The 26,661-nt window shown below is 43.2% G+C and overlaps 1 protein-coding gene across 4 annotated transcripts in view; it reads left to right on the forward strand.

Moving 5' to 3' along the window:
• The window catches only part of znf521 (zinc finger protein 521), an 89,467-nt gene that overhangs the window by 3,230 nt on the left and 59,576 nt on the right, over nt 1-26,661 (forward strand). For 2 of the 4 annotated variants that reach the window (XM_046052823.1, XM_046052820.1), the window contains 2 exons: nt 4,892-4,948; nt 11,735-11,935. Coding sequence is in view for 2 of the 4 variants with exons in the window: in XM_046052820.1 (XP_045908776.1) it covers nt 4,892-4,948; nt 11,735-11,935 (258 nt within the window). In the remaining 2 variants the exon portion in view is untranslated. The remainder of the gene's footprint in view (nt 1-4,891; nt 4,949-11,734; nt 11,936-26,661) is intronic. The other 2 variants (XM_046052819.1, XM_046052821.1) reach the window with 1 other exon arrangement.

A 26,661-nucleotide genomic window follows, 5' to 3' on the forward strand; every position in this document is an offset into this window, starting at 1 on the left:
CGATGAAACATGAAGGGAAGGCAGAACGGGCATCATGTGTGGCGTTTTAGGGACTGGTATGGATAGTATAGACACGGATGTGTATGCAGAGGAGATGAGAAAATAATGCTGTGACAGTCGGCACTCTTTTTTCCCTGTGTACCCCAACACACACACCCCTTTCCTTGGTATTGGCTGCTTGTGGGAGTCAGAGGTTATGTTTTTGGTCCCATTGAGGAAAAGGGCAACATTACAAGTCCCGTTTCAATTAAGTCTGAGAGACAGATCCGGCTACGTTATTGCTTGGGGGAATAAATGGCACAGGACGAGACCATACATCATTCGCTTATATGCAAACACTTCACCCTAGCCACTGACATTTACTCAATCCTGAGCCTTCTACATTTCTCAACTGTAGGCACATTGTAATTTTGTTTTGATGTGCAGAGGCTTTGGGTCAGCACATTGCCTCAGTCAGTGGTGAGCAGCGAGGAAGGAGGATCTCACTCCAAATCCTGCATGTAGCGTGTGATGACTGCCACGTTGCCTGTCCTACAGCACTTCCTGAATAATGCGAGACTGGGTTGATATTTTCATTTGGAGCACAAATGACACTCTCAAGCCTCAGTCCTGATGTGTTCATTGGCTGAGGAGGAAGTTTCCTGGTCTGTCATCCGCATATATAAATATATTTTCTGCGCTATTTACTTTACTGAAGTATAGCGGTTGTCATGAAATCAGCGCTGTGTCATGTACACCTTAAATATTTGATGTTTTTGAGGATCTGAAATTTGCCACCATATAAGTGAATTGTGAAGTTTGGCTTGGCTATACATGAAAGGAAATATTATTTTACACTTTAAATATAAATTCCATCGAAACAGGTTGATATTCACAATAAAGTTAATATGTCTGTTTTAAGCTCTAATTTGTCTACTCGGACAAATAGATTAGACTTGAAGTACAGACCCTTGTCAGATAACTGTGAATAAAACTGCTTTTGAAATTGACCTCTGAAGAAAAACTAAAATAGTTGTTTTTTTTAAAACCCACATTTGTCACAATTTGTCTTTTTGGAGAAAACAAACTTGACCATGTCTATTATTCCCAAAGTTGCATAACCACTCCCCCTGTCACTCCTTATTAACACAGGCCTGTGTGACTAAAAAAGTGTTTTTGTCAGACAAACTACTCAAAAACTCATTTGACTTTTTATTTTAAATACCACTGTATTCAGTGTGCTTAATCTTAAATGTAAGGAAGCCCTCTTCTTAATCCAAACAATTAAAAATGCAGAAACATCCTCTATTCCGCTCTATTTTTTGCTCCCCTCTTAAAATGTCTATTAACAGTTGCGTCATTCTTAGTTTATAGGAAGCTGCAGTATTCCAGTCTGTTCACAATTAATGATCTGTGGCATAACACCCATTAACACTTTTCTAATATGACACAAAAATATGGTTAGTATTATCATTAAGGAAATTATGATGGAGCCGTGGAAAAATCCCATTAGCACGGCTGTCAGTGCTCTTGACATGCGGCTCAGTGTGTTGGACTGGGTGTCGCGGGAGCTGGCCGATATCTCTTCTTATTCCATGGCATGTGTGTCTCTTGTTGTCATGGATTGTCTGCCACATGGAGAAAGAGTTCTGACTGAGAGACAGTGATTGATTTCCAGCGCTGCTGCAAATAAAATGATATGTTGCTAGTCTTATTTGCATCTGTCTTGTTATTGCTGTATGAATAGCATTAATATTTTGTGGAAGCTAAATTTGCAAATAATTGCATAATAGGATTTCTGATTCATTTAATTTTTTATTGCTACTAGTTTTTTTCTCTAATGATTTGCTTATACTACATGGCAATATTTGAAGGATTACAAATATTATGCAACGTGATTAACATGCTCCTCTATTGCAAATTATTTATGACACTAATCACCAGTTCAAATAATGCTCATTAAGAAAGTTATTCATGTGCAGTGTGTGTCCTCCTCCCTCCCTTCCCAGCCCTAATTGAGGAGGGTTGACCTCTTGACCCGAGCTAAATTGAGTTGTAGTCCCTGTGGCGAGCGTCTCCTTCCCGGTCAGTCAGGGCGGATTACACAGCCATTGTGTTCGGCACTGTATCGTCCAAGCTGGCTGTAACCAAGCAGATGAGTCACGCATATCCAGGAACACACTCAGGGCTTCTTTTTTTCATGTCTGAGAAGTGCTGCGAGACATCCCATACACACAATCACGCACACGTAAATACTTGGCAATCCTTAAATCAAAGCACAAAAATTGACCGCATTTTTAGACACGTTTGTGTGCATTTACACACTCCTCACTGTATTATCTTACACAACAGGACGTCGTTTGATGGATTAATAAAGATCCAAGCTGCTGAGAGTTTGTCATGTTTTGCTTATTCATGTCTGTTTAATCATTAGTTTTGTGCGGGTGTGATGTATCATGGGCTGCGCATGTGGTGATCAGTCTGTTTTGTTTTGTATTTTTCTTTGTTTCTTACTCTTGCTCCGCATATCCGTACAAAATTAATTCAGCCCTAAAAAGGAAATGCCCTGTCTTGGGGATTGTCACTCTCAATATAATGACAGTTACTCTACGTTCATTTTTGTGTGTGGCCAGTGTGTTAATTAGTGGCCTTTAATGCTGTGCCACTTGTTGTGGGATTATGTTTTTCCTGCTCTGTGTTTTGAAAATCAAAGGAGCAGCGCTGAAATGGTCCCATGTGTGTTTGGTATTGTATCAACAAAACCTAGCAGCATGATTACAGTTTGTCACTGACTGAGTGATACACTGTACCTTGTCAAACATTAATTAACTGATAGCAGTGATGTATTACGAACAATGTGGACTGAGTTTTATTCAGTTGAAGTTACAGTCATTATGCAGTTATCATGAGCGTTAGAGTGTATTAATTAAAACTGTGCAGCTATTTGTACTGTGTTATGAGTGTTGATCAAATGTCCTGCTAGTATGAAACATCACAGGAGTTTGCCCTTACTTGACAGCTCACCCTCTATGATCGCTCCTAGCTAGCTATTAATTATCTAGCAGACAGGTGCAAATGAGAAAAGTATTTGCACTGTGATGGAAGTTGTTTACTTTAAATGACAAAACTTTTAATAAGTTCACAGTGGTGACAAATCATCGCAAACTGCCGTAATGTTTAAGTTCTTATGGCATTGTAAAATAGAATTTTCTGCCTGAACTCCCTCATCTCACCAACAGGGACGGTAATCAAAACAAAAACTCCAGCTCCCACTACCAATCTCTGAAAGAACCATGGGGGATTTATTAGGACCCCCTATCCCTAGCCCATTTAAATGATCCTAGATGCAAGGCGCTCAACAGTGCTGGAGAAACTCATTAAACTCTCAGGGCGTTAGTCACTAAGGCCTCCTTTAACAGGATAAGGTTTCTGTGTTGGCTGATAAAGCCCTATGTGGTGGTTCCGAGGGATATACCTACATGATGTCCAACTATGTCTATTCCATCACTTTTAATTGATTTTGCTAATTAATTGCCAGACCCATGACCATTTGTTTGACATATTTCTGTGTACATCAATTATAATTGTTACTAAGGGAAAATTTTCCTATCAGATAAATTCTTATATGTATTTGAGAGAATCATGGCATTTCTTTACAAAGGTTATTTCGATTAAAAGCTTCCCATAGGAATTCCTTTGGGAATTCAGTTTTGGCTGGACAAGGCCTGACAGCGAAACACAGTTGCTCTGTCGTTTGCCATCTTCATAAGAAACAGCTCGACACTTTCCTCTTCATTTTTCACTGAGGTTTGACACCCTGCTTGACACTGACTCGTGCTCCCCTGTGGGAAAGGCTTCTGCCACCATAGGATCCTGCCTTAATTATGCAAAGTACAGGATATTTTGTGCAATTTTAAAAGTGCGCCAGTTTCTGCTTTGGCAGTCACTGCCACACTCCCCTACTGGGAGGTCCTGTCAGACTCCCCCTTCCTCTTTGCCCAGGAAAATGAAAGGCTAGAAAGAAAAGACATAATGGAGAATGCATTTCAACTGCAGGGGTGGAACGCAGAGGCGTAAGAAGTCCTCAGTGAGACCCTCATTTTACATGGAACAGGTGGGAGACTCTTTTGTTCTCTTCCCGCTGTTAAAATCCATTTCATTTCTTGTACTTGACATGCCACAAGGAACTCTCACCAGTTCTAAAACGGCTCCAATGTAAAAGGTTCCTACCTTTTACTAAACAGAAGTCGTGTTTTTCAAGGCCAGTGCTGTTGTCTAAAAGTCAAAAGCGGTTTAGTTACCATGCGCCTAATGAGCAGATTTGAGTGCCGATCAAGCTGTCACAATTTTGTCAGCCATCCAGTTAAAGAGCGAAAGCACTTTGTTATTACACATAGTGTGACAATATATTTCATAAACGTTATTATGTACATAAACGAAAATGTATGTTTTCTCTGCATTTAAGTTTGGATCACAGTTAGCTTTAGGAAGATACATTTAAACTGGAATCTACAAGTCTTCTTTTTGATACCCATCAAATTTAGCAAGCCAAGGCACCATACAACCATCTTACTAATGCAGTCATCAAGGTGTTTTTACTTGGTCACTGTTGATGTTGGGAGGCCGTTTCATGGGAGACCTTCATAATTCATCAAGTCATTACCCAGTCCAATATGTTATTTACGTGGGTGGCTGTTTGCCTTGTTGCCAAACCTCATACATATGAAAGGCTTGTGTGGAATCCCAAACCACAGGTTGAGCTGTCGAAAGCTGTTGAAATCTCTTGGAGTTTCCATACAGAAAATTTCAATAGTAAATAATAAAAAAGAAGGGAATCTCAATGTGTCTAACTTGTTTTTCACTGTTAACTGTTTCTTTCCCTCTTTTTCTCCCCCCTCTCTTTTTCTGGCAGTAGAAGACAATGTGACAGAGGACCAGCACAGTCCTGGGCAGACTGCCATTCCAAGCGGTAATGCTCCATTTCATATTTCATCATTTTAGACTGGAAAGTGGATCATGTGTGTGTGTGTGTGTGTGTGTGTGTGTGTGTGTGTGTGTGTGTGTACAATCTTTGGTGGGTTCTTATTGATATAAACTATGTGTTTCCTGTTTTTGAGGTTTTCATACTGTAATCTGCATGTTTTTATTAGTTTGTGTGTTTGTGCGCATGCATACATGCAGGTATGCTTATAGCTGTCCTTGTGTTTCTGTGTGTTCCTGCCGTTATTTTAGACTCTTTGTTTCCCAACCCTCTGTATGATGTAGAATAGAGCTACCCAGATGAATGTGTCCTGTCTCCACGCGTGCCATTCACAGTGGCCCTCCAGGAACAGAGCGGTAATTCAGGTCAGGCTAGCAGAAAGCCCCCTATGAATGAAGCCTGCTCCTGATGCACCACACTGTATATTTTCATTTCATTTGTCTCTGGTAAAGGTTAAGTCTCAGGCGTGGTTATTTTAAACCCGATATGGATGGTTTTGCCCAGCAGGCTGGGGACCCTGGGTACTCCTCGGCTGCCACATTAGTCCAGCATTTACCCATAGCTTTCTGAGTGCTCCTGTGTAAAATACAGGCGCTGCATGCATCGCTACAATAGATCCTGGATTTTCTCAGCTGCTTATAACTACAGAATTATTCTTTCATTTTTTTGTTTTCTGATCTCTCCGCAAACCTGTGCTTTAGAGTCTAGCAGGTATTTAAAGGTAGATTTGAGATATTTGAACAGTAGCACATTTAAACACAAGTAGGCCAATGCCTCAGACATTTTGCAGCACGGAGAGTACAGTTTCTGACCTTTGGTGTTATCCATCATCACTCTCGTGTGTTTCCCTTTCGTTCATTGACCCTTTAGTGTGTAATAGATCAGATACGTCAGTAAACATTTTTGTTCATCTCTGGGAAAAGCAGAGCAATATCTATCTGCTGCTGTGTTAATGTGTATCGATATGTATTGGTGGGTGGCTCTGTGGAATGAAACTGCCTCCTTAGCTTATCTAACCCCAGCTCAAGGGATGAAGGACTGGGCATAAAAGGCAGACTTGCCTCGGAGACCTCCTGTCATCCAGAGCCAAAGTAGAGCTAATGAGTGTGCCTGATTACAACGACCCCCTCAGACACACGAATCTCCCCTCTCCCCATCCCTCCACCACCTCTATCTCCTGAGTGAGGGGAGACAGCCGCCACATGATCGATGTCTGCCTGTGGAGAAATCAGGAGGGCGCACAAATTAATTTCTCACTTTCCTCATTTGACTTCATCTGACTGATTTATTTTTTAACCCCCTCTCAGGATGCAGCTTGATGAATGGTCAATGAGAAAAGCGTTGTTTTGAGGTTGTAAACTTTTAAGATGCTGGGAGATTTCTCTCGCTGTTTGTCAATTTGTCACCTCCAACTTTTCAAATGTTTTACCACCGCTTGTGTGTCACTAGGTCTTTATCTTAACAGCAGTAATTCATCCTCCTGGTTAAACCACTGCCCAAACTAGCCCTTTTTAATGTCATACTGAAAAGCAGCGGAAAGGCTTACCTGCTTTTCATGTATTTGCCACTTTGACAGACACAGCCACAATAGCCATTAGACTCCTGACAAGCTAAGGGCTTAATCAGACATCGTGTCAAGATCTGCCTCATAAGTAGACCTCCAGTTGCGCTCTTCTGTGACTCTGCAAGCGTTCTGCAGGCCCTGCATCCTGTTTCTCATTCATGTTTGATATGTAGCAAAGGCAAAGGAGAAATGCTAACAAAAGAGGCCCTCTAAAAGATAGACAGTATTATGCATAGTATAGAGGGGCAGGAACAGTATGATATCTGAGATTTAATGAGGCAGTGCGCTTTTTTACACAGAGAGTGTCGAGCAGGCTTAAGATCTGCAGCTTGGCTTTACCACTGCGCTGCCTGTGTGTAATTATAACCACATGCTCTGTGCTTTTTCTTCTCTCTTATATATACATCCCTTTCTTTTTTTCTTTTTTTTTTGCTCTCGGCTATGTCAGATTGAAGCAGCTTTTTTGGATGAGGGTGTCAGTGCTGTCAAAGTGGAGTGGACTGAGGCAAATACAAGTGTTATAGAGATCTGAAGGGGTGTCTGGGTGGCGAGGTGCCGTAGTATAGAGTAGTGTAGCGTAGTGGTGCGGCGTCTGAGACTCTGGCTGAGGTTGAGGCTGCCCGCAGATCAATGTACTGCAGGGCTCACTACAGCAGGAAGAGGAAAGGACTCTTTCACTCCACCACTTCAGAAAATCATATTCTCTATTATTCATTTCCTTTGATGTTTTACTGCACTAATGGCATAGCAAGGCGCTCCGTTCAATATTATCACTCCCTGTGAGAGATCGAGTGAGACAGGGTGAGAGAGAGAAAGAGAGCATTTGGTATGTTCAAATGTTGTTTGCTTTGATTTCCATTCTTCTTTGTGTGCTCATATCTTTTTTTTTTTTGGTGCAGAGATTTTAATGGTGGATGATGCCTTCTGTATACCTGTGATTATATGTGCTACTTCCTTCATGTAGTGCTCTCTGTGTTGTCTTCATTTTTTGTTCTTACTCTTCCTGTAATTGTTTGGCACCTTTTCTCTCTCTGTGCTACTCTTATCTTTATCTCTGCACGCATCATAAAATTTTCATAAATATACTGCTTGTTTTTTAGCAACATATAACAAGGTGGGAAACATTTCCTGTCAGCACACTACTTTGAGCTTGTAATGTGTTAAGCGTTTTAAGAGAAATGGCTTTTGACAAACACCTCTGCTAATCTACTTTCAAATTTCAAATGCATCAAAATATTAAACAGCAATTAGTCTTTAATATGAATCTGGGGGACTTGAAGCAGATAAATCAAATTGCATGCACCGACCATATGAACACAGACACCCCCCCTATGCAAATTCTTGACAATTGTTAACAATCTGGCAAGTGTCAAGCTCACAACCTCGTCGTCGGATCATGACATTCTTTAATGATGGGGGATCAGTGGATGTGACGGTCTAAGTGGAGAGCCCTAAATCCCATCTACACAGAGGAGGATACACTCTGAGGCACATGTGGCATTAGAATGTAGTGTGACCTATATATGGCGGGTGCTCTGCAAAAGTTTTAGATTTTTAAATAATGAGGTGCCGGCAACCGTGTGAAGGTTATTCAATCTTAATGTCCTCCTATTTCTGACAGCCTCCCTCACTCTGATAAAGGAGCACACTCACCTTTGATCAGGCCCGCCGACATGTGTCGACAGAAGCTGCTCGCTGGTTAAAATAAATTCTTAATTTGAACTTGAGGGTGGGTGGTTGTAGGGTGGGTTGCTGGGGAGGGGGCATCATAGGATCAAGATCTCTGGGAAATGATGGGGAAATGAGGAGATGGGTGAGCTGGTAATGATGTTTTCGACACCAAGGTCTTTCATTGCGCAAAGAAAGACTCAGGCTAAACCCTGATGGAGATATACACACTGTATCTGCAGGCATTATGCAGAACATAGACCATAATGTTTTCACACTTTTGCATGCTCAGAGTTTTGGAGGGTGGATATGAACGAATCTTTGTTCAAAACACTGACATCCACCACATGTTGCATTTTAAAAATTGCTTTGTAGCGAAAAACAACTTTTCAGTGTCTCTTTACCTTGTTCTAGCTGCTGAATAATAATTATTTTTAAGCTTAGGGTTAGGCAAAAAATCTAGATTAAAGTTATGGTCAGAGAATTCTCTTGAGTTCAGACTCTGCAGCTTGGCCAGACTCTTCACTTTATAGCTTAATTTCTTTTTATTTATATTTTTCTTTATATTCTTTCCTTTGAGTATTCCTGTACACCTTTCCTCCTCCCTTGGTGGTCAGTGTCTCCACCTGTCTCAGTGTGTGGGCCAGACAGTAGGAGGACAAGTGTAGGCTTCCCTGCTAGGGACCATGGGTCCCTGGTGGGGCTAATGGAGCATAGAAGAGAATATCAATTAAAAGGTTATAAATATTTAAGACCAGAAATATTCAATAATATAAGGGTGGGGGGTCCAGGGGATTCTTCAACTCACAAGATAAAAGTTGTGGCAAGATAAATGTCACTAGGCGCCATAAGAGACAAGAGTGTGTATGATGGATGGATATTAAATATTACATGGCTCTATAGATGTCAATCACCATTCAGATTTCTACATTTTATTAGTACAGTATTAATGTGCTTTTAGTACCGTAAAGATTGACAATTCATCATTTCAGACAGATCTTAATTATATTTCCTTTCCAAATAATTTCTCTGTCTGAGCTATGCTCATCTTACTTAGAGCTGACCTTATCAGAATATGGATGAGCAGTCAATGTAGCTTCCCTCTTGTCCTTACCTTCTAAACTAACATTGTCAAGATGATTAACAAAATTAACAAAGGCGTTAGGCATGATGAAAAATTCTGAATATGCCATGCAATTTCCCACCATATTGCACATGTGATTGTCAGCCATTCCAAGCATGCTGTTATTGATCTGCTGTCCAGCCTGTAGAGACTGGTAGAAGAGGATGTCCTGATCTGATGGATTACTGTATGCGGCCCAGAGGCACAGGAACCTCAGTATTGACGTGGCTCTTTAATCCCAGGGTTGGACGTGACCTTGAAGTGTCAAGACCCCCCCCCCCCCCCCCCCCCCCCCCAAAAAACAACCCCTAGCGTGTAGCAGTTTACACTTGCAGCACTGCATCACAGTGGTGCACCGGAGGTCACTCAACTCGACTGAGAGCACTGACCCGGGTTGGATTCACTAGTAGTGGCAGCTAAAACTTGTCACTCAAAACAAGAGAAAACAGGGCAGTGAAAATCAAACTCACACATGCATAAAGCAACTCTTTGAGTTTTAATTTTATACATATCTCAGTTTCTTTTAATTCTTTTTTCCTTGAGTTGTCATCGTAGATCTATTACTGTTGAAACAATGTGGGAATATCAACTTTATATAAACAACAGAACAAAATGCATCTGACAAAAAAGTGCTTTTATTTTGGAACATAAAATGCTTAAATGTAGCCATCAGTTGTTCTCTCTGACAGGACTGAGCAAAATTATTAGAGAAATTAATGATTCATAAAGGCCATTGAAAAAAAGAAATCAAAGTCTTCCTCCACAGGCACCCTGTAAAAAAGACGTGAAGTGTTCACATTTCAATGCATATTGTGAATTCTGCGTCTGTGTGTGTGGATGAATCATAAGTCTATATTGTCTGGCTTTTGGCCTCAGTCAGAAGTGTTTCCCCCAGAGCAAGAAAGGCCTGCATCTGTGAGGATTGGGTTGGGATTTTCATTTTCTTGAAACACCTTCTGTTCTGTTCTGCATGGTCCCACTGGGGACCACAGTGCTGATATTTTTAGAGGGCATGTTCCGAGAGCCTGAGTCGCCAAGAGGGAAGGACAATGGAGGGTGTGATGTTACATCAATACTTGGCGCAAGTGGGGGAAAGGAAAAATCCTGGGTGGCCTTGATGAGTTCTGGAACGTCTTTCCTCAAGGAATTTCACAGTTTAAGAGCACCCTACAAAAGGAGAACTTAAAATGGCCGTCCATGTATACCCGGTATAGATACACCCACACCTGCACACATCGGTGCCACACACTCCTTTGTCCTCAGGCACTGTTAACTGTGTGCTAGGTGAAAAAACAGGCTTTCTCCTAACGTTCCCCTCCGGAGTTTCAGGACAAGCTAAGGAACACTTGCATCAGTGGGGCTTAAAATGGCTGCCGGTGACGTGTAAGGGCTCTTCTCCCCCTCAAAGCCTTAACCAGGCTGACATGATTGTTTGATTGTAAGTATGGCTTTTTAATCAGTCTTATTGTTAAGTGTAATGGTCACAGCAGGGGAGAAAAAGGGCTGCAGGCCGTGCTGCCTATTTCTAAGATGCTGTTGAAAGCCAGATTCGCTTCTGAGGAAAGATGTTTATGGGACGCCGTGAGTGAACAATGCAAGGTTTGATTTGTTGTCCGAATATTTTAGCATCACATGAAGAACTTCAGATTAGACTAGTATTTTGAAAGATGATTCCTAGTCCAGGTTTAGGGTAGTCAGTCGCCCACCCCTGGCACTGCTGCAGCACAAAGCCAACAAGAGACAAAACTGCAGATGGATTGAAGAATATTGATGTGCGCGACCCGCGGCTGCCTGCAAGCAAGGCTGAATAATTTAGGGAAGTGTGTCGTGACGACAGCCTTACACACTCCAATCTCAGTTTTGTGTGTCTTACTGTGCTACGCTCCATACATTCACAGTTCTGGCCTAGATGTCTGGATAATATGGCAAGGTCTGACTCCTTTGATAGACGCTGACTGATGCAATTTAGCACTCACTGGCTGAATTTCATATTTCTTTGGTCGAGCCAAAACTGCAATCCAGGATTTATTAACTACACATATTCCCATCAGTCTAGTTTCATATACTGAAGTTTTGCTTGGGTGAAGCAGGGCAAACACAACGTAAAACCATTTCTAATAACAGAGCTGTGTGTGTGTTTGTATGTGTGTGTTAGATTTGTGTATGTGAGCATTGTGCCACCTTGTCTGTGCCTGTATATCTCTCACCCTCACCTGCCCAACAGTTCTGTTATGGCATGAGTGGTTGAGTTACAGAGGCCCAAATTGAACCTGCATTTTTATTACAGCTTTTATTATTGTTTTTATTAAATCCAGAGTCTAGAAATCCATTTTATTGTCACCCAGAGGAAGCTGCAGAAACTTACTGTGTGGGTCACCCCTCTGACTATGTGGTGCTGTCATTTCCTGTGGCTTGGCAGATCCAGAGTGCGCCCTCGAGAGGGCGGCGGAGGATGGTGAGACCGGGCGTCTGAGGAAGAGGCTGCTCTCTCCAGAGGAAGGAGAGGAGGGAGAGGAGGAGGACGAGGAGCCTGCGCTGCACAGCTGCGACAGCTGCCGGCAGGTGTTCGAGTCGCTGAGCGATCTCACCGAACACAAGATTAATCAATGCCAGCTGACAGGTAAACAACGTTCAGCCCACCGAGCCTCCCCTCCACTCTGCCACTCAGCTCTTCACCCACTCCCACTCTCGCTCTATGCCTTCACCAGAGAATATGCCACACGATGTCTGTTAGTACACTGCACCGAGGGGAGCACAACACCAGACTACCACTTTCCTTGGTAGATATCCAACAACACAGACACACACAGGCCTCACACACATAGCAAAGTATTTATATGTGCTGTACATCAATATCTACAGGCGTGACATACAAATAGGCCTCCATGTGTCCTTATAATAGATCACTGTAGGCTATGCTATATGTATTTATAGTATGTGCATTGTGTCCTTGCAGGTTTCAGGGTAACATTTTATATGGCACTATACTAATTCTAACATTTCAGTATAGTGTAACATGCAGCTACGAGGTCCCACAGTAACCGGACCACCAACTGGAAACAGATCCTTCCTCCAGGAAAGTCCCTTAGCTGGTCCCAATGCTAGATGACTGCAGTAGTAATACGAAGTGGGACTAAAAGAGACGGATGCCATTGGCAGACTGTGTCATTGACCTGTTGATGGATGAATAGGACTATAAATACCCTGACAAGGTGGCAGACAGAACTAATGATGTGAACTGAAGGTTTCCATGTGCTTCTCCTGGACTTGCTGTCCTCCTTTACACACCCTGATGGGCCTGCATTGAGAAACACCATCTGACACACATTTCCCAATGTTTGGGCACAGACCTTGTCTCTCGTCTTGTTCAGAACATGAACAGACTAAAATGTAATGATCCTGTGTCTGATGTAGTAAGCTAAGCTAAATTCTGTTCAAGAGAAAGCTAGTGTAGTTTATTCTGTTTACATTCAAGCACAGTTTGATTTCAGATTTTGCAACCCATAATCAGCAAACCACAAATTATAGGGAAGATATCCCACAAGTTTTACAAAGATTTTCCATTCACTGTCTCCCAAACTAAGCTTTGTGTTTGTTTATGTGTGTGTGTGTGTGTGTGTGTGTGTGTGTACATGCAAGCACATGTGCATTTTCTCATGCCCCCATCGGTGTTAATTTGAGCAGAAAGACATGCATCCTCTTTGTGAGACTGACTTTGCATGTGCAGGTATGTTTGTTTACATGTATGTGTTCCTAGGGTGTGCTCATGTGTGTGCAAATTCAAAGTGACTCAGTCGACTAAAGGTGTGAAAATGAATGTACTGTTCACTTTCACATTACTGTCATTCAGCCAAAGTATTCATTGGTTTGAAGGGAAGTAAGTGCAGAACCTCTTGTCACCCTTTTTTCAATGTAACACCCAATTCCATCAAGCCAATACAGATTTGTGGACAGTCTGTTTGGGGAACCTAGGAAATTAAAACACAAAGGGCATTAATTAAAACATTTGGTTGTGTAATATTCTGAAAATAGTCAGAATAGTTATAAGAGTTGGGTTTTTGATTCAGGGGCAGGCATTTTATGTTCAGCACCGTTGTAAAGTGGTCATGACTTACTCAGCCATATTTTTTTCTATAATTAAGCCTTGCTTTATTAAATGTCAATCTTATGGACAAATAACTCTTAATTGCTCAATGATGAAAAAAATACCGTTTGGATAAGAGCCCCCGTGGAAACCAAACAAAAGAATCTAATTGCCATTAGGGTATTGTGATTGTGCAGAAACACTCTATTAGTATTCAAACACAGTGGGAGAAAAGAAACTTCTAGATGGCATACTAAGTACTTTGAATGTGTGTGTGTGTGTGTGTGTGTGTGTGTGTGTGTGTGTGTGTGTGTGTGTGTGTGTGTGTGTGTGTGTTTGTGTATTCTCTGGAATATGGGAGGAGATTTCCTATGTGGCATTATGTAGACATCCATGACCAATTAATCTGCCTTACATCAAGTCTCTACTCACAGATGGATCCTTTATTAGAACCATTTTCTAATCATCCACGAGCACCTGCTAAACCCTCCATTTTTACAATTTCAAATGTTTTATTTTTGGTAAACAAACTGCAGAGCTTGACTGGAACCAATCCACATATGGAGATTTGTTTGCTGTTCCCTGATAGAACTCAGCATTTCCCCCCTAGCTGATATCCCAGAAGCGTAAAGAGTGTAATACCAGAACCAGACATGCCCATGTACACCCACTACTTCATGTGTTTGTTCTGGGTCTCATTGTAGTTTATATATGTGTTCTACATTAAAACACAAGTTTCATGACAGGAGTGAGACAAAAGAGACTAAATAAAGTCTAAACAGATTCTAGGTGAATTTCGACCACGCCCGGCGGACAGAGAGAAAGAGAAAGATGTTACATGTCACCGCAATCAATGGCGGCCATTGTCTCCCCCCCCATCTGGCAGAGGTATAACACCTTTCCATGCACTTAAGCCGTGACCACTGCAGTGCGCTAAGGGAGCGCATGGGTATGGATTGCCTCGTGTCCCTGATGCGATCGGTGCTATTGATCGCACTAATGCTGGACTGCGGAGGAAGGCGAGAGTCTGAGAGAGGGAGCGAGGGAGAAGGAGGGAGATGGGGAGAGAAAGAGAGAGAGAGTGCTGAAGGAATGCGTCCCTAGGGAGCCCGTCTTGGGCTGGGGCAGGGCTTCAGGAATGCTCCCCAGGAGATCCCAGTGAAGGCTAGGGCAGGGCTGGAAGAATGCTCCTCTAGAGAGTTGAGAGTGGAGGCTGGCTGGGGCAGGGCTAGAGGAATGTTCCCCCAGAGCACCCCTTTAACTCTTGAACAGAAGTGGAGGGGCTCCACGGGGGGAGAATGCCCCCCCAACACCCCCCGGCTCCAGGATGGCTGCAGATCAGGTTTCCGTGTGGGGATCAGCATCCTGCCGACAGGGCTTTAGGCTGCCCTGGGGAGGAGACAGGAGGCTGGAGGCACTGCTATTCCATAGGCCTTTCCAAAACACTTCACAAATGCTTTGTCTCACTGTCTCACTGCATTGTCTATACGGCCTTGTATTGTTACTGATCCTTCGTGGAGAAAGAGAAACAGTGTCTGTAGTTTGACTTTTGTTCTCAGTTGGCACAAGACATGCTCATATGCTAGATATGAGATTGCAGAGGTAGGCAAGGAAACATGCCTTCAGACCTACTTGCCAAAGAAATACCTTGCTCCACAGCTCATTTCAACTTGTATTTACTAGCTAGCCCACACTGTAAATAAAAATAACACCTCTAGCTCAGAGTTTAATTCAGAAGATTGCATTTTCACAAAGCCTTTCACTGTCAGTTATCCAATTCCGTGTCTCTTAAGGTATTTGAATAGCCCAGTGCACACATGGGCTGTCAGCCTGGTGGCCATTCTTTCATTACGGGTCCAGCTCCCTTGAGCAACACCTTTTCTTGTGTCCTTCACTAGAGGAGGGGCATGGCTGCTCCCCTTAGAGAGATCTGTGCCCTGCTATTTTAACCCTCTGCGAGATGACCTTTTTAATAAGTGTCTTTCTCTGTTTTCCTGCCGGCCACTGTGCGAGCAAACAGAGCATGTCTTCTGCTTCCCTCAGATAAAGGAATCAATCACAGAGGGTGCAACAGAGAAAGAGAGAGAGATAACTGGGCCATATATGGATTTATATTATGTAGATTTCCCTTTTCTTCTTCCCTGTAGACATTGCAAAATGCACTCAGCTTCAATAAAATACATTTCAGATTTATGAGAAAAATACAAATGAAATATTAATACTGTGTGAAAAACAATAAGATCTCCCCACAATGCAGAAAATGATAATATGATTGAAATAGTTTAGACAAATTTATAATATGAAGTCTCTCTTTGCGCGGGGAACCAGACCCACTGATATATGTTTTCCCCCTTCCACTCCCAACCACGACATGTTTGTTTGAAGTGTTTGAATTCATTTACATCAAGTCTTTGGGTCAGCAGCATGGAAACATTCAGTAATACCCTCAACTATGAACAGGCTCCTGGCAGTCAATGTTTTCTACTAACTGTTTCCAAAAGGCTCCTATTGGTTGTACGGGGTTTTCTTTTTTTTTCAGCTAACTTTGTGTATTGATCCAACAGCTGCTTTGTGTCTGCCAAGAAGAATGTGCCAAACTGCAAAGACTTTATTTGCTTCAAAAGGGCTCACATAAGAGGAAAGCGACATGAGCAAGACCTGATTAGCCGAACTCTGAGCCACTGCCGTTCATCAGAAATTCTGCTGTGTTTTTGCCGGGGCGTCTTGCGACATCCTGGTACAAAGAGCAGCACACTGATTACAAGACTTTGAAAGGCGGAGAGGCGGTCAGGGGAGAATAGCTACTTCTGGCACAACGCAGCCACTGAAAAGAGACCTCATGCTAGAGTGAGCTCTCAGAATTGGGCTTGAGTCTTTCCTGTGTGTATGTGTTTGTGTGGGGGGCGCGTTCCATGTGAGTGTCTATGGGAGAAAGAGCAATAGGTAGGGAGAGAAAGAGAGGTAGAGAAAGAAAGGAAGAGAAAGGGAGTATTAAAGTAGATGTTGACTCCATGGCGTAGCATCCCTGTGCGTTTCCTCTCTGTGCGACAGTGCCAGTAACGTTAACAGGAGTGTCATTAGGAATTCAAAGCATATGCCCTCGTGAGGACGCCCTCTTTCTCTCTCCCCTGTGCTTCACACCGCACACATTATGCACTGTATAAAGTATTTATTGGTCTTTGTCAGACGAGGACTGCATTTTCTGCAGGAAAACAATCAAAATAAGAATAGAGGAGCCTGCATTTTATGCTTATGTTTGTGTGTTCAAGGCAGAAGTGACAATGGACAGCGCTGCAACTCCTTGCCTCCCTCATATTCACCCCCCCCCCCCCCCCCCCCCCCCTCCCCCCCCCCCCCCCCCCCCAATCTAACACACTCCATCTCTCATTTGCTTGCTCAATCAGTCATTCACTTAGGAATGCAAACACACACACACGCACACACACACACACACACACATATTAACGCACACACATGCTCATTCCCTCGCAGCACCTGCGTGCTTGCATTTTGCATTTTAGACGACACATAATTCAATGCCCAAGAGGCTAAACACATGCTGTGACTTCATCCAGTTGACCTCTTTCTTAAGTAGGTAGCCACAAATGCAGGGATGGCATGTGGACAAAACAGAGATAATCTCATGTACTCACCTAGAACTACTGGCACTGAGTGAAAACACTATATCAACGACACTGTTATTTCCCCCTCCACTATGTAGCATCCCTTTGAAACTACTGACTTCAGTCGTGTGACAAAGACCTGGCCACGGAGCGGTTGTCTCGGTTTCTCTTGCTCTCTTCATCTCTCCCCGGCCCTGGCTCTGCTTGCTCTTTGTTCACTCTCTTCCTCAGCCTGCAAGTCTTTTTCAGCGGCACAAGCAGAAGAATGGCACATTAAATCTTAATAGGACTGCGTCTGGCCGTGTTGAATTGCAGAGCGTGTTAAGCCGGCGCTTTCCTCCCCCTTGGCACACGCTCGTGGAAGTGGAAAACAATTGAATAAAAGAAACCGCTCCCTCCTTCTGTAACACAAGCGACTTCGGCTGCCCTGCTGAAGCTATGAGACTGAACTGACTCCGGCTCACCAGTGGCATAAGCCGTTACTGAGAAACTGTAACATAAATGGCACTAATTCTTTTCAAAATGCATAGGCATACACTAGAAGGTAGACAGTGGATTTACCTGACCACCCACAATATAGCTGTTGCATATTCCCTTCTCACAGTTGGAAATACTGCCATAAAACTCAGTACTCACTGTTATATTCTTCAAAATGCCCTGTTGGCTAAGACAAATAAAATAGAGAGGAGTACAAAACTAGCCAGGAGAGACAAGTGAAATGTATCGAGACATTGGAAGGACAGCGAAAGAAAGGGGAAGTTTAGAATGAAAGGGGGGTTGAAAGAGACAAAGAAGTGAAGAGAGACACAGTCAAGGTAAGGGAGAGCCAATCTTAGCAGCAGCAGCGATGTGAGTCCAGGCCTGCTTTGTAAGGCAGTCAGAGGTGGTAATTAGTCAGTGATGAGTTGACTGGTTGTGTGTCCAGTGCACGGCACTGCTGGGTGGGGCTGTGGGAGGTAGATAAGGCCAGCAGTGGGCTTATCTCTGAGAAGGACAGGCACCAGGCCTGCCAGGCAAATCCACCCACAGACTGTCCGCATTTTATTAACAACATCATTAATGCCAGACAGGTTATGTGCGGTGGCTCGGAAGAGAGACAGGAAAAAGTAAAAAACAAATAAAGTCTCAATTCCTGCTTGGCCGGCCAGTCGAAAGTACATAGGCACCGGTTGACGTGTTTTGAAAGCAAGGAGCTTGTGGAGATGTTTACCAGGTACGCAGCCAACGGAAGGGCACGGAGAGCGAGCTTGGATCTTACCTCTGGGTTTTGCTCACTCTCCTCTGGGTCCCCAGAATTCAAATGATTTTCTTTTTTCTCTTTCAAACGTGGGACTGCTCACCAGAATAATGATGAAGCAGTACAGAGAAACGTAACTAGGCATAAAGAAAAGGCAAAAATGTATTTTAAAAACTTTATGGCCAATCTGGACTCAATTTAAAAAAAAGCTTTGTAAAATGCTTTATTCTCTCTTTTTCTCTCTTCTCTGAATCTACATAGTAGAGTCAGGTGTGCAAAGTTTTTCATTTATAGAAACAATATTATTGATAAAAAAACGATGTCATGCTAAGAATGCAAATTCCTTGAGACTTTTTTTATACTTATACTATTTGCAGTAATCCAATTTCCTTTGATCAAATGGCACCTTGACAGGTGTCTGGTGTGTTATGTGGCAAATGATCATTCACTTGCTGTAGTTTGATTTTACAAACAATTGCGTGAAGTGCGTAACATGAACAAACACTTTGGTTTATAATTAACACTCCGTATTAGCATATCAAATGCCAAATGCAATTCAGTGACATGTTTCCCTACGATAATTTACACCAAGAGTCAACGGGATGTAACATGGCTTTTAAACAAAGAGGTTCACCAGTCAACATGTACCTCATTCACAGACACCTAAAAGAAACATCTACAGGCTGTTGAATCATTTTAATACTCCCTAATGAAAAGGTCATAGGATTTTGCTTATGTCTGCGTGGAAATGTACTGCACAGTGATCCCCATAGGGCTTTTTCCTTAGATGGCTTTTGCCAAACTCGCCAGTAATGGGAGGAAAGGAAGGAGGGAGATGGAGGGCGGTGGAAAGAGTGACCAGTCCGACAGGTTTATGTCTCCCAGCAGGCTGAACTCCGTGAAGCGGACCCACAGGAAGGAGCGGAGCCAGCTGTGACGGCATCCTGCTAGCCACTGTGGTATAGAAACTTTGGGGTTACGCTATCACCGACTCAACATTTCCCCCTCTCCTCCACATCTCCCAGGAGTTGTTTTTGTTGGCCAGGGGGTAGTGTTTGGGTGGGGGCTGCTATAGGGCTCTGTGGAACAGCCACTCCTATACTTCAGGATATGGGGAGTTCAGCCACCCACAAGGACAGGGATTCTCAAATATCATGTGAAGTAACACATTTGTTCCTCAGTCCTAATTGCCATTTTCGGACAGGAAGGTGGGTTCATAAATTTTGTTTTACGGGTGGGATGGGTGTCGTTTAAGGCCTCCAAGGCCACCAGTTGAACTATGCTTTGGCAGATTGAATATTGTGTGTCGGTACAGAATGTAATGGTTTGACAGTAAAGTCATGCTGTCAGGTAACACTGAGATGTCCTCCTAATGTTAAGAGCAGTGGACAGTAGGGGGTCCAACACCACTGAGAATGTAAAGGTCATCTAATCTATTCTACCTCCAACCTGCCTGACTGATCAATTATCCTGGAGGAGTCAATCAATGTGATCAGAGAGCCACTCCTAAGAGATGGCCTTCCAATGAATGGCTGGAATTCTGCGGAAGGCTGCAGAGTGTGCCAGCTTGGTACGTATCTCTGCGATAAACCTAGACATTAAAATTCCTGATTAAATAGTAACCACCTGTGGTAGCCATGCTCCTAATAAGCCACAGAGTTAGGACAGCAAAGTACATGTAACTGTTACAAACACTTTATCATGTTATCAAGCTCATTCTATATGCAATGCATATACACTAAAATCAGATCAACAAAATCCTGCAGGACTGACTGACAGTCAAGAGAGATTGGTTTGTGGTAAACAGAGTGGTAATCTTAATATTAGGACATCATGTGCCCCCAGTCAAAGCATGATGCATCTTTCTCATCATGAACTTGGTTTGTAGAACATACCCCACAAACAAAGTCAACAGACAAAACCATCGTGTGATTGGATTTTAATCCAATTGCATTATCATTCAGGCCTCCCATTGGCCATTCATTACTCTCACATGGAGCCTGTGTGGGTTGTTATCACCCAATCAGGCTCAAGACTGTATTCTGGAGAGCATGCTTTCGTTTGCATCCTTTAAACCCTGTGAGCCTTCCCTCTCTCTGGGCCCACCAACGGAATACCTAATTCTAAAGTAAACTGATTGCTCTCTCCAACAAGATTACGCTGTGATGATGTTAGCCAAATGAGACTGCTATTCGGATGCAACCAGGGCAGGCAAGGATGCTTACCGCAAGATGACTGATCAGCATGTTAAGAGAAACGAGGTTGGGGAAAAAAAGGAGGAGAAAACGAGGGATAGAAATCGAAAGAGTGTGAGAGAGTTGTGCGCGTGGGGGTAAGCAGAAATGTAATTTGCTTCTCACCTCAGGCGACTGGGCTCTGAGGCCAGTAAATATGCAAACAAGCTGAGCCTGGCCATCAATATGAAGACCCTAGATGATTACTAATCTCCACCACAGAAGTAGATTGAGGTCTGCAACATGAGGGGGGGGAAAGGGAGGTTAGAGTCCAAACTATCTCCATATTGGCCCCCAACATTATGTGCAACCCAGAGTTATGGGTAAATTTGACCTTCAGTTTGAGATGGAATATACTATTTATGATGCATTCAAATCAGCAATGCAACACCATTAAAAATATGTTTTGAAAAGATACATTAATCTCATATCATACTGTCAATACAATTCAGAAACTCATTCCCTAACTTCTCAGTAACTTTGAACCTTGCTCTGAACTCACCCCAGTCTTTTCATCATGGAGAACTCCTTGTCTGATATGAGCTCTTAGACGTGAGGCACAGTAGTTTACCAGCCCATTGTCATTCCCCATCCGTAATCCGGGATAAAAAAACCTATGGGACATGGACCAGGCTGGAGTCATTAGGTGTGTGCGTGGCTTACCCAGACAGCTAGATAAACCAGATGCCTCGGGATGGCCAGGGGTCATCTCTCTGTGAGAACATGTTGTTGATGTCCTTGTTTCTCTCTACCTCTTCTTCGCCTGCACTCCTTCTCTCGCTCCTCTTCATGATTCTGTCTCTTGCTTGCTTTCTTTCTCTCCCTTGATTGTTCTGCACAGTCATCTCAAACACAGAGGTCCGTGTTGGAGCTTAGCAGTCGAAGAACCTGTCAGCTAAAGGGAAGGAGGAAAGACAGACAGGGGAGTTGTCTGTGGCCCTAGGTTGAATGCCTGAGGGTGCACTACGTGTGGAGGATAGTTAGTGCAGAAGGCCGCACCGCAGTCTGCAGGTGAATCCTCTCATTTTGAGAGACTTAATGCATTTGAATCATCACCTCTAGGGGGTAGTGTTATGACTTTCTGTTACAGAAGGAACCTTGACATAAAATGCAGCAAAAGTTGTGTGTTTTTGTGATTTTTTTAATTTCTAAATACAGCAGGAGGGACATGTAAGTTGAATATATATTCTAGGAATGTCTTCCCAGTCCTAAACATAATTGACTATTCCTTGTATTTTAGAGTGTGTTTCCAGCATTGAGCTTTACCCTCTGCAGTGAGTGCACAAGGCTTGAGGATGTTTACCTGGCATGGTGCCTGTTGTAGCTGCCCTCCTGTTGAGGAAAAGCAGGTCAGGCTATAGCTTTGTGTTTATTTGTTTGTGCATGTGAGCATTTTTTTGTGGGTGTGTATGTGTTTGTGTTGGTATATAGTATCTGTGTGTTAGGAGGGGATCATTAGGATGGAAAGGGTCGAAGCACATTACATTGAGCCAGAAAAAAAGATGTATTTCCAATGTAAGCATTTATTTTTTAAAGAGTGGATGGGATTGGTGGGTATGGTGCTTGGTGGTGGGTATACTCTGGACTCTCAATCCAACTGAAGCATCCATCTGCTCAGCCATCAATCTTCTCCTTCTCTATCCCTCTGTTCATTTACTCATCCAGCCATTTATCCATCCTTTCCCGTGGCCAAGGGGCCATGTCTCTTTGTGGCCCTGATAATCTGGACCAATTTCCTCTGCAATTTATTTCCCAACCAACCACCCACCTGGTCAAGCAGCATCAGGCTTCTCAAGGTAGAGCCACTCATCCCAGAAAGCCCCTTCCCACCAATCACATCCTTTTTTCCCCTCTTCAAGCCTTAGATCTTTTGTCTTTTGTGTTTTGAAGGTTCAATTCAGTACTGGAGTAATGCAGCCTTTCCTCCTTTCTTTACGGTAAACTCTGATACCGCTCTGCAGCGAATGTTCACCTCTAATGTACTAACCCCTTTGTCCATCTTTGTATTCTATTCTATTCTGTTTTTACATTTCTATCTGTAGCTCTCTCTGCTGTCTCCCCTCTTTCTCTTTCTTTCTCTCTCCCTCCCTCCCTCCATCCTGTCATGGCTCCTCAGTATTCTGCTGCTGTCTTGTGTGGAGTGATTTTGCCCAGACACGTCTGGCTCTGGGTAAAGTGCGGTCCCCAGAGAGCGCGCTCCGCAGCCCCCAGGTCGCCGGCACCATGAATACATTATGATCCCCATTTCCATCCTGTTGCCACGGCAGCACTTTTGGAGCCGCAGGGCGATTAAGACATGTGCTGTCGATACCCTGATAGGAGCAAAAGTTGGATCTGGAAGCTGGCCTTTGATCAGATTCTATCCTCCTGCCTGCTATTGGTGGCTTTAGTACAGGAAAACAAAGAGATCTCTTGGGCGTTTTATTGGTTTGACAAGCTCACCTGCTGTACATAAGCATACTATGCATCCTCAAGCTCTTTTTCCCACCTCTCTGCTTTATCTCCGTCATTCCTGCCTAAAACCATTTCCCTCCCTTATTCTCACTTCCGTTGCTCCTCCCCATCACCGCAGTTCAGCTAAGGCAGCATTATAGGCAGTCTCTCTCTGCTCTCTGATATTCAGCGTTCCTCACAAAGGAAGCAACTCCCTTACCTTTTATTGTTTCCTTTTTTTCTTTGGGGGATGATGTATAAAACATGGTGCCTCAGGTAGAGGATGTTGGGTAGGAAGCCATGTCCCCCTAAATGGCCAGCCGTGTGCATGCGCCTAACACTTCACTGAGCAATCTGTCAACATGTCAGCAACACATGTTTTGTAAAAAGCCTCTGGTGGGAGCCAGGGGAAAAAAGGCACTCCTGCCAGACCAGAGAGGAAATGCTTTTTTCTCCTCTATGCAGTGGATTTTCTATTGCTGGTGCTCAGTCCCATGGGCCCCCCAACACCACCCTCCCCTCCCCCACACATACACCCGTTGTCTGCACTTCAGAAATTTGAACTGGGGACCCTCGAGGGGGTTTACTGGGAGGGTGGGGGTAGGTTGGGAGGGAGGGGCTCCCTCTTTTTCAGAGCGTATGAAATTGTGAAGGTATATTGTGGCAGGTCCCCAAGCGGTCTTTTCTAATACCTGAGTTTCTGGCGAAGCTGGAAATTACCAGCGGCTCCCCCGAGGGACGGCTTTATCCACACCAGGAAGGGGAGCAGAACTCAGTGGGGAGGTTACTTAATGCATGGCTGAAATAAAAGAATTTCTGAGAGACAGAGGCTGAAAAGCTAGCTTTTTTCTTTTTCAACCCCCCCACTCCCGTTCCCTCTCCCTCTCTCTTTTCCTCCCCAGTAGTATAGTTTACTACTCTCTGCCTTCTCTTGAAGGGTTCTAGTTTAATAAACTTTCAGAGGATCCTGCTGGTGCAGACAGCTAGACAAATACCCTTGTGTGTTCTCTTTTGTCGGAGATACAGCTTTTTGTTATGTTCTTGCAAATTTGATTTCTCCCTCTGTCTTTCGTTTTTGCTGCCGCCCTCTGTCTCTCTCCCTTTCTGCATTTGTCTTCATCTCCCTCGTCCTCCTCTCGCTTTCTGTCTCCCTCATCGATACACACTACACACATGCAAACACACACACGCAAACGCACACACACAGACACACACACACACACACACACACACACACAAAGTCAAACTCTGTCTCTTGTGGTTGAGTTTATTGTTTGGTCTGTCTCTTCGTTCTCCCCCTCTGTGCTCCCTTTTGTTTTCTGTATGTTTTGTTGTATTGTGCAGAGAGGCTGAGATGCAGATAGAATGCAGACAGTTTGCCCTGGGTGAAGAGTGCGCAAGCACCCTTGGTATCTTTTTAACAAATCACATTCATCTATTTACACATGACTAAATGTATAAAATTTTACCTACTTTTAAGCACAGGGTAAACGGTGTTTTTCATCAAAGATATTTAATGCATAATGTTTTGATGGCAATTGACTCATCCCTCTGAATGGCCTTATTTTCTACCTACTGTATGCCAGGATGCCCTTTTCCTTGGTAGTCAGTACCTGTATCTAATGTCCATGGATCATTAATCGTACCTTGTTCATAACCTTAAAAAAGCAACATAAAAATCCATCCCATGTATGAAATGCCTTTCTCTCTCTTCCTCTCCCTCTACTGTTGGTAAATAATTCAACCTTTTCCCTGTAACAAGTGCTGGCCTTAATAGGGTGCGGTACCTGTAGTTGGGATAAACAAGGCAGCCGGCCTCACCAGTGAAACAGAGGGATTTGTACTTCATGAGGGCAGAGGAATAAGTCGTTTCCTTCTGAAAGGCAGAGTAGACTGGCTGACATTAATTAAACCCTATAGGATAAAGGTTATCTGAGGCCTAGCAAAGCAGAGGCCGTGCACGTGGGATGTTACGTCTCCTGAATCCTAATCAAGACTTCTTATTAAAGCGACATGTGTGGGCTTAGGCATGTATAATATGTGTGTTATGTTTGTACTATTATTGTTCCAAACTCTGTGTGTCTCAGGGATATATTGATGTAAAGGAGTGACAACATTTCATCCAGTAGAAGAAAAGTGCTGACATCTTTGACCTTCCACCTTTAGTTACAGATGCAAGCTGAAGTAGGGAAAAAAAGAAAAGAAAATAGAGCAATATAGCTACCAGCTCTGCTACATTTTCAGTGTTCTACACATTCCTAAAAATAACGACCGAGGCAGCTTTCTAGAGATTTCCATGTTTAGAAAACATTGTGTTGCCCAACATGCTCTGTGGTGGGAGTAGTGCCTCCTCACCAGAGATCCTCCTATGGTGCACCTGTGACTGAGTCACCTGACCCGAGCCTCAGCATAGCGCTCGGGTGCCATGGCTCATGTTTTACAAATTACCCAGGGGGTTGTGTACCAACTCTGTGGCCATATTTCCTCCCTGCTGTATGCATAGTGCGTGGGATTATATTCCCCAACTCCAACTCCTCCCTCAGACAATGAACAGCCGCAGAGATGACACTCTCCTCACTAACCCAAGAACACTAAGGGAAACACAAATTAAGTAAGGGAGAAAGCATTGCTCTGACCTGTTGGCTTCCTCTGTTTGTGCTGGATGTATGCTGGTTGAAGAAAAAAACAGCATGGATCCTGTTACCAGACTGTTAGGGCTCTATGTATTATGTGTGTGTCATCAGGACTCCAATGGTAATCTTAGAGCATATCTTTCTCTCACTCTCTTTCTGACTCGTCAACTTATTTGCACGCCAAATGTAATAAAAGGTCACCTTATTGGTTATTTTCTCCTGATATTTAAAGTAGCCAAGTAAGAGAGTCACTGGAGAAGGGACATGGGTTTTTATTACCATGGTGGCAGTGGCGCAATGGATAAGACTATGCCTTTGGTGTGAGAGACCCGGATTCAATCTCCCACTGTGACCCATCCGCCATTGTGTCCCTGAGCAAGACACTTAACCCCTAGTTGCTCCAGAGGCCTGCGACCTCTGACATGTATAGCAATTGTAAGTCGCTTTAGATAAAAGCATCAGCTAAATGAACAAATGTATACCATTTCTATATTAGTGGTACAGTAACATTAGCTCTTTCACAGTAATAGCATAATCATAATGTCTTCTCCTTTCATATAAAGATAAAGGCTGATGTCCTCTCTCCTACAACAGGCCAATGAAAAGTAATTAGCTGATATGGATGGTGCTGTCAGTGATAACTGATATTGGGGGACTATTACATTCACTCTCACAAATGATGATCCTTGAAATGAGTTCATCACAGTAAGCTGCAGCACATTCACATAGATGTGAGATTACCACATATAAGAAGAAAAACTCCTTATGACAGCAGGAGAGTTGCATATCCCCAGATAGGGAGAAACCTTTACAAAATGGTGACTAAACTAAAATATTTAATGTAATGCAGTCGTTTCTTTTTATTAACACATGACTTACTTAATATTGTGTATTATAATTATGTAATATTTGATTTATTCCTTTAATATGGTTAATCAGATTTCAAATGTAAAGTAAAGTCATACTCAGCACCTGAGGTCTTTCCTCAAGTTTACTTGTGTTTAATGATAGTTCAAGTGGGGGTGTTGGTTGGCAGTCATACTGAGTTCCTCTCCTGAGAGAGACATAAATAGCCTCCCAGGTGGTGGTGTGTAACTAAGTA

The sequence above is a fragment of the Micropterus dolomieu genome, linkage group LG06 (genome assembly GCF_021292245.1).
Source record: "Micropterus dolomieu isolate WLL.071019.BEF.003 ecotype Adirondacks linkage group LG06, ASM2129224v1, whole genome shotgun sequence".
Classification (NCBI taxonomy): domain Eukaryota; kingdom Metazoa; phylum Chordata; class Actinopteri; order Centrarchiformes; family Centrarchidae; genus Micropterus; species Micropterus dolomieu.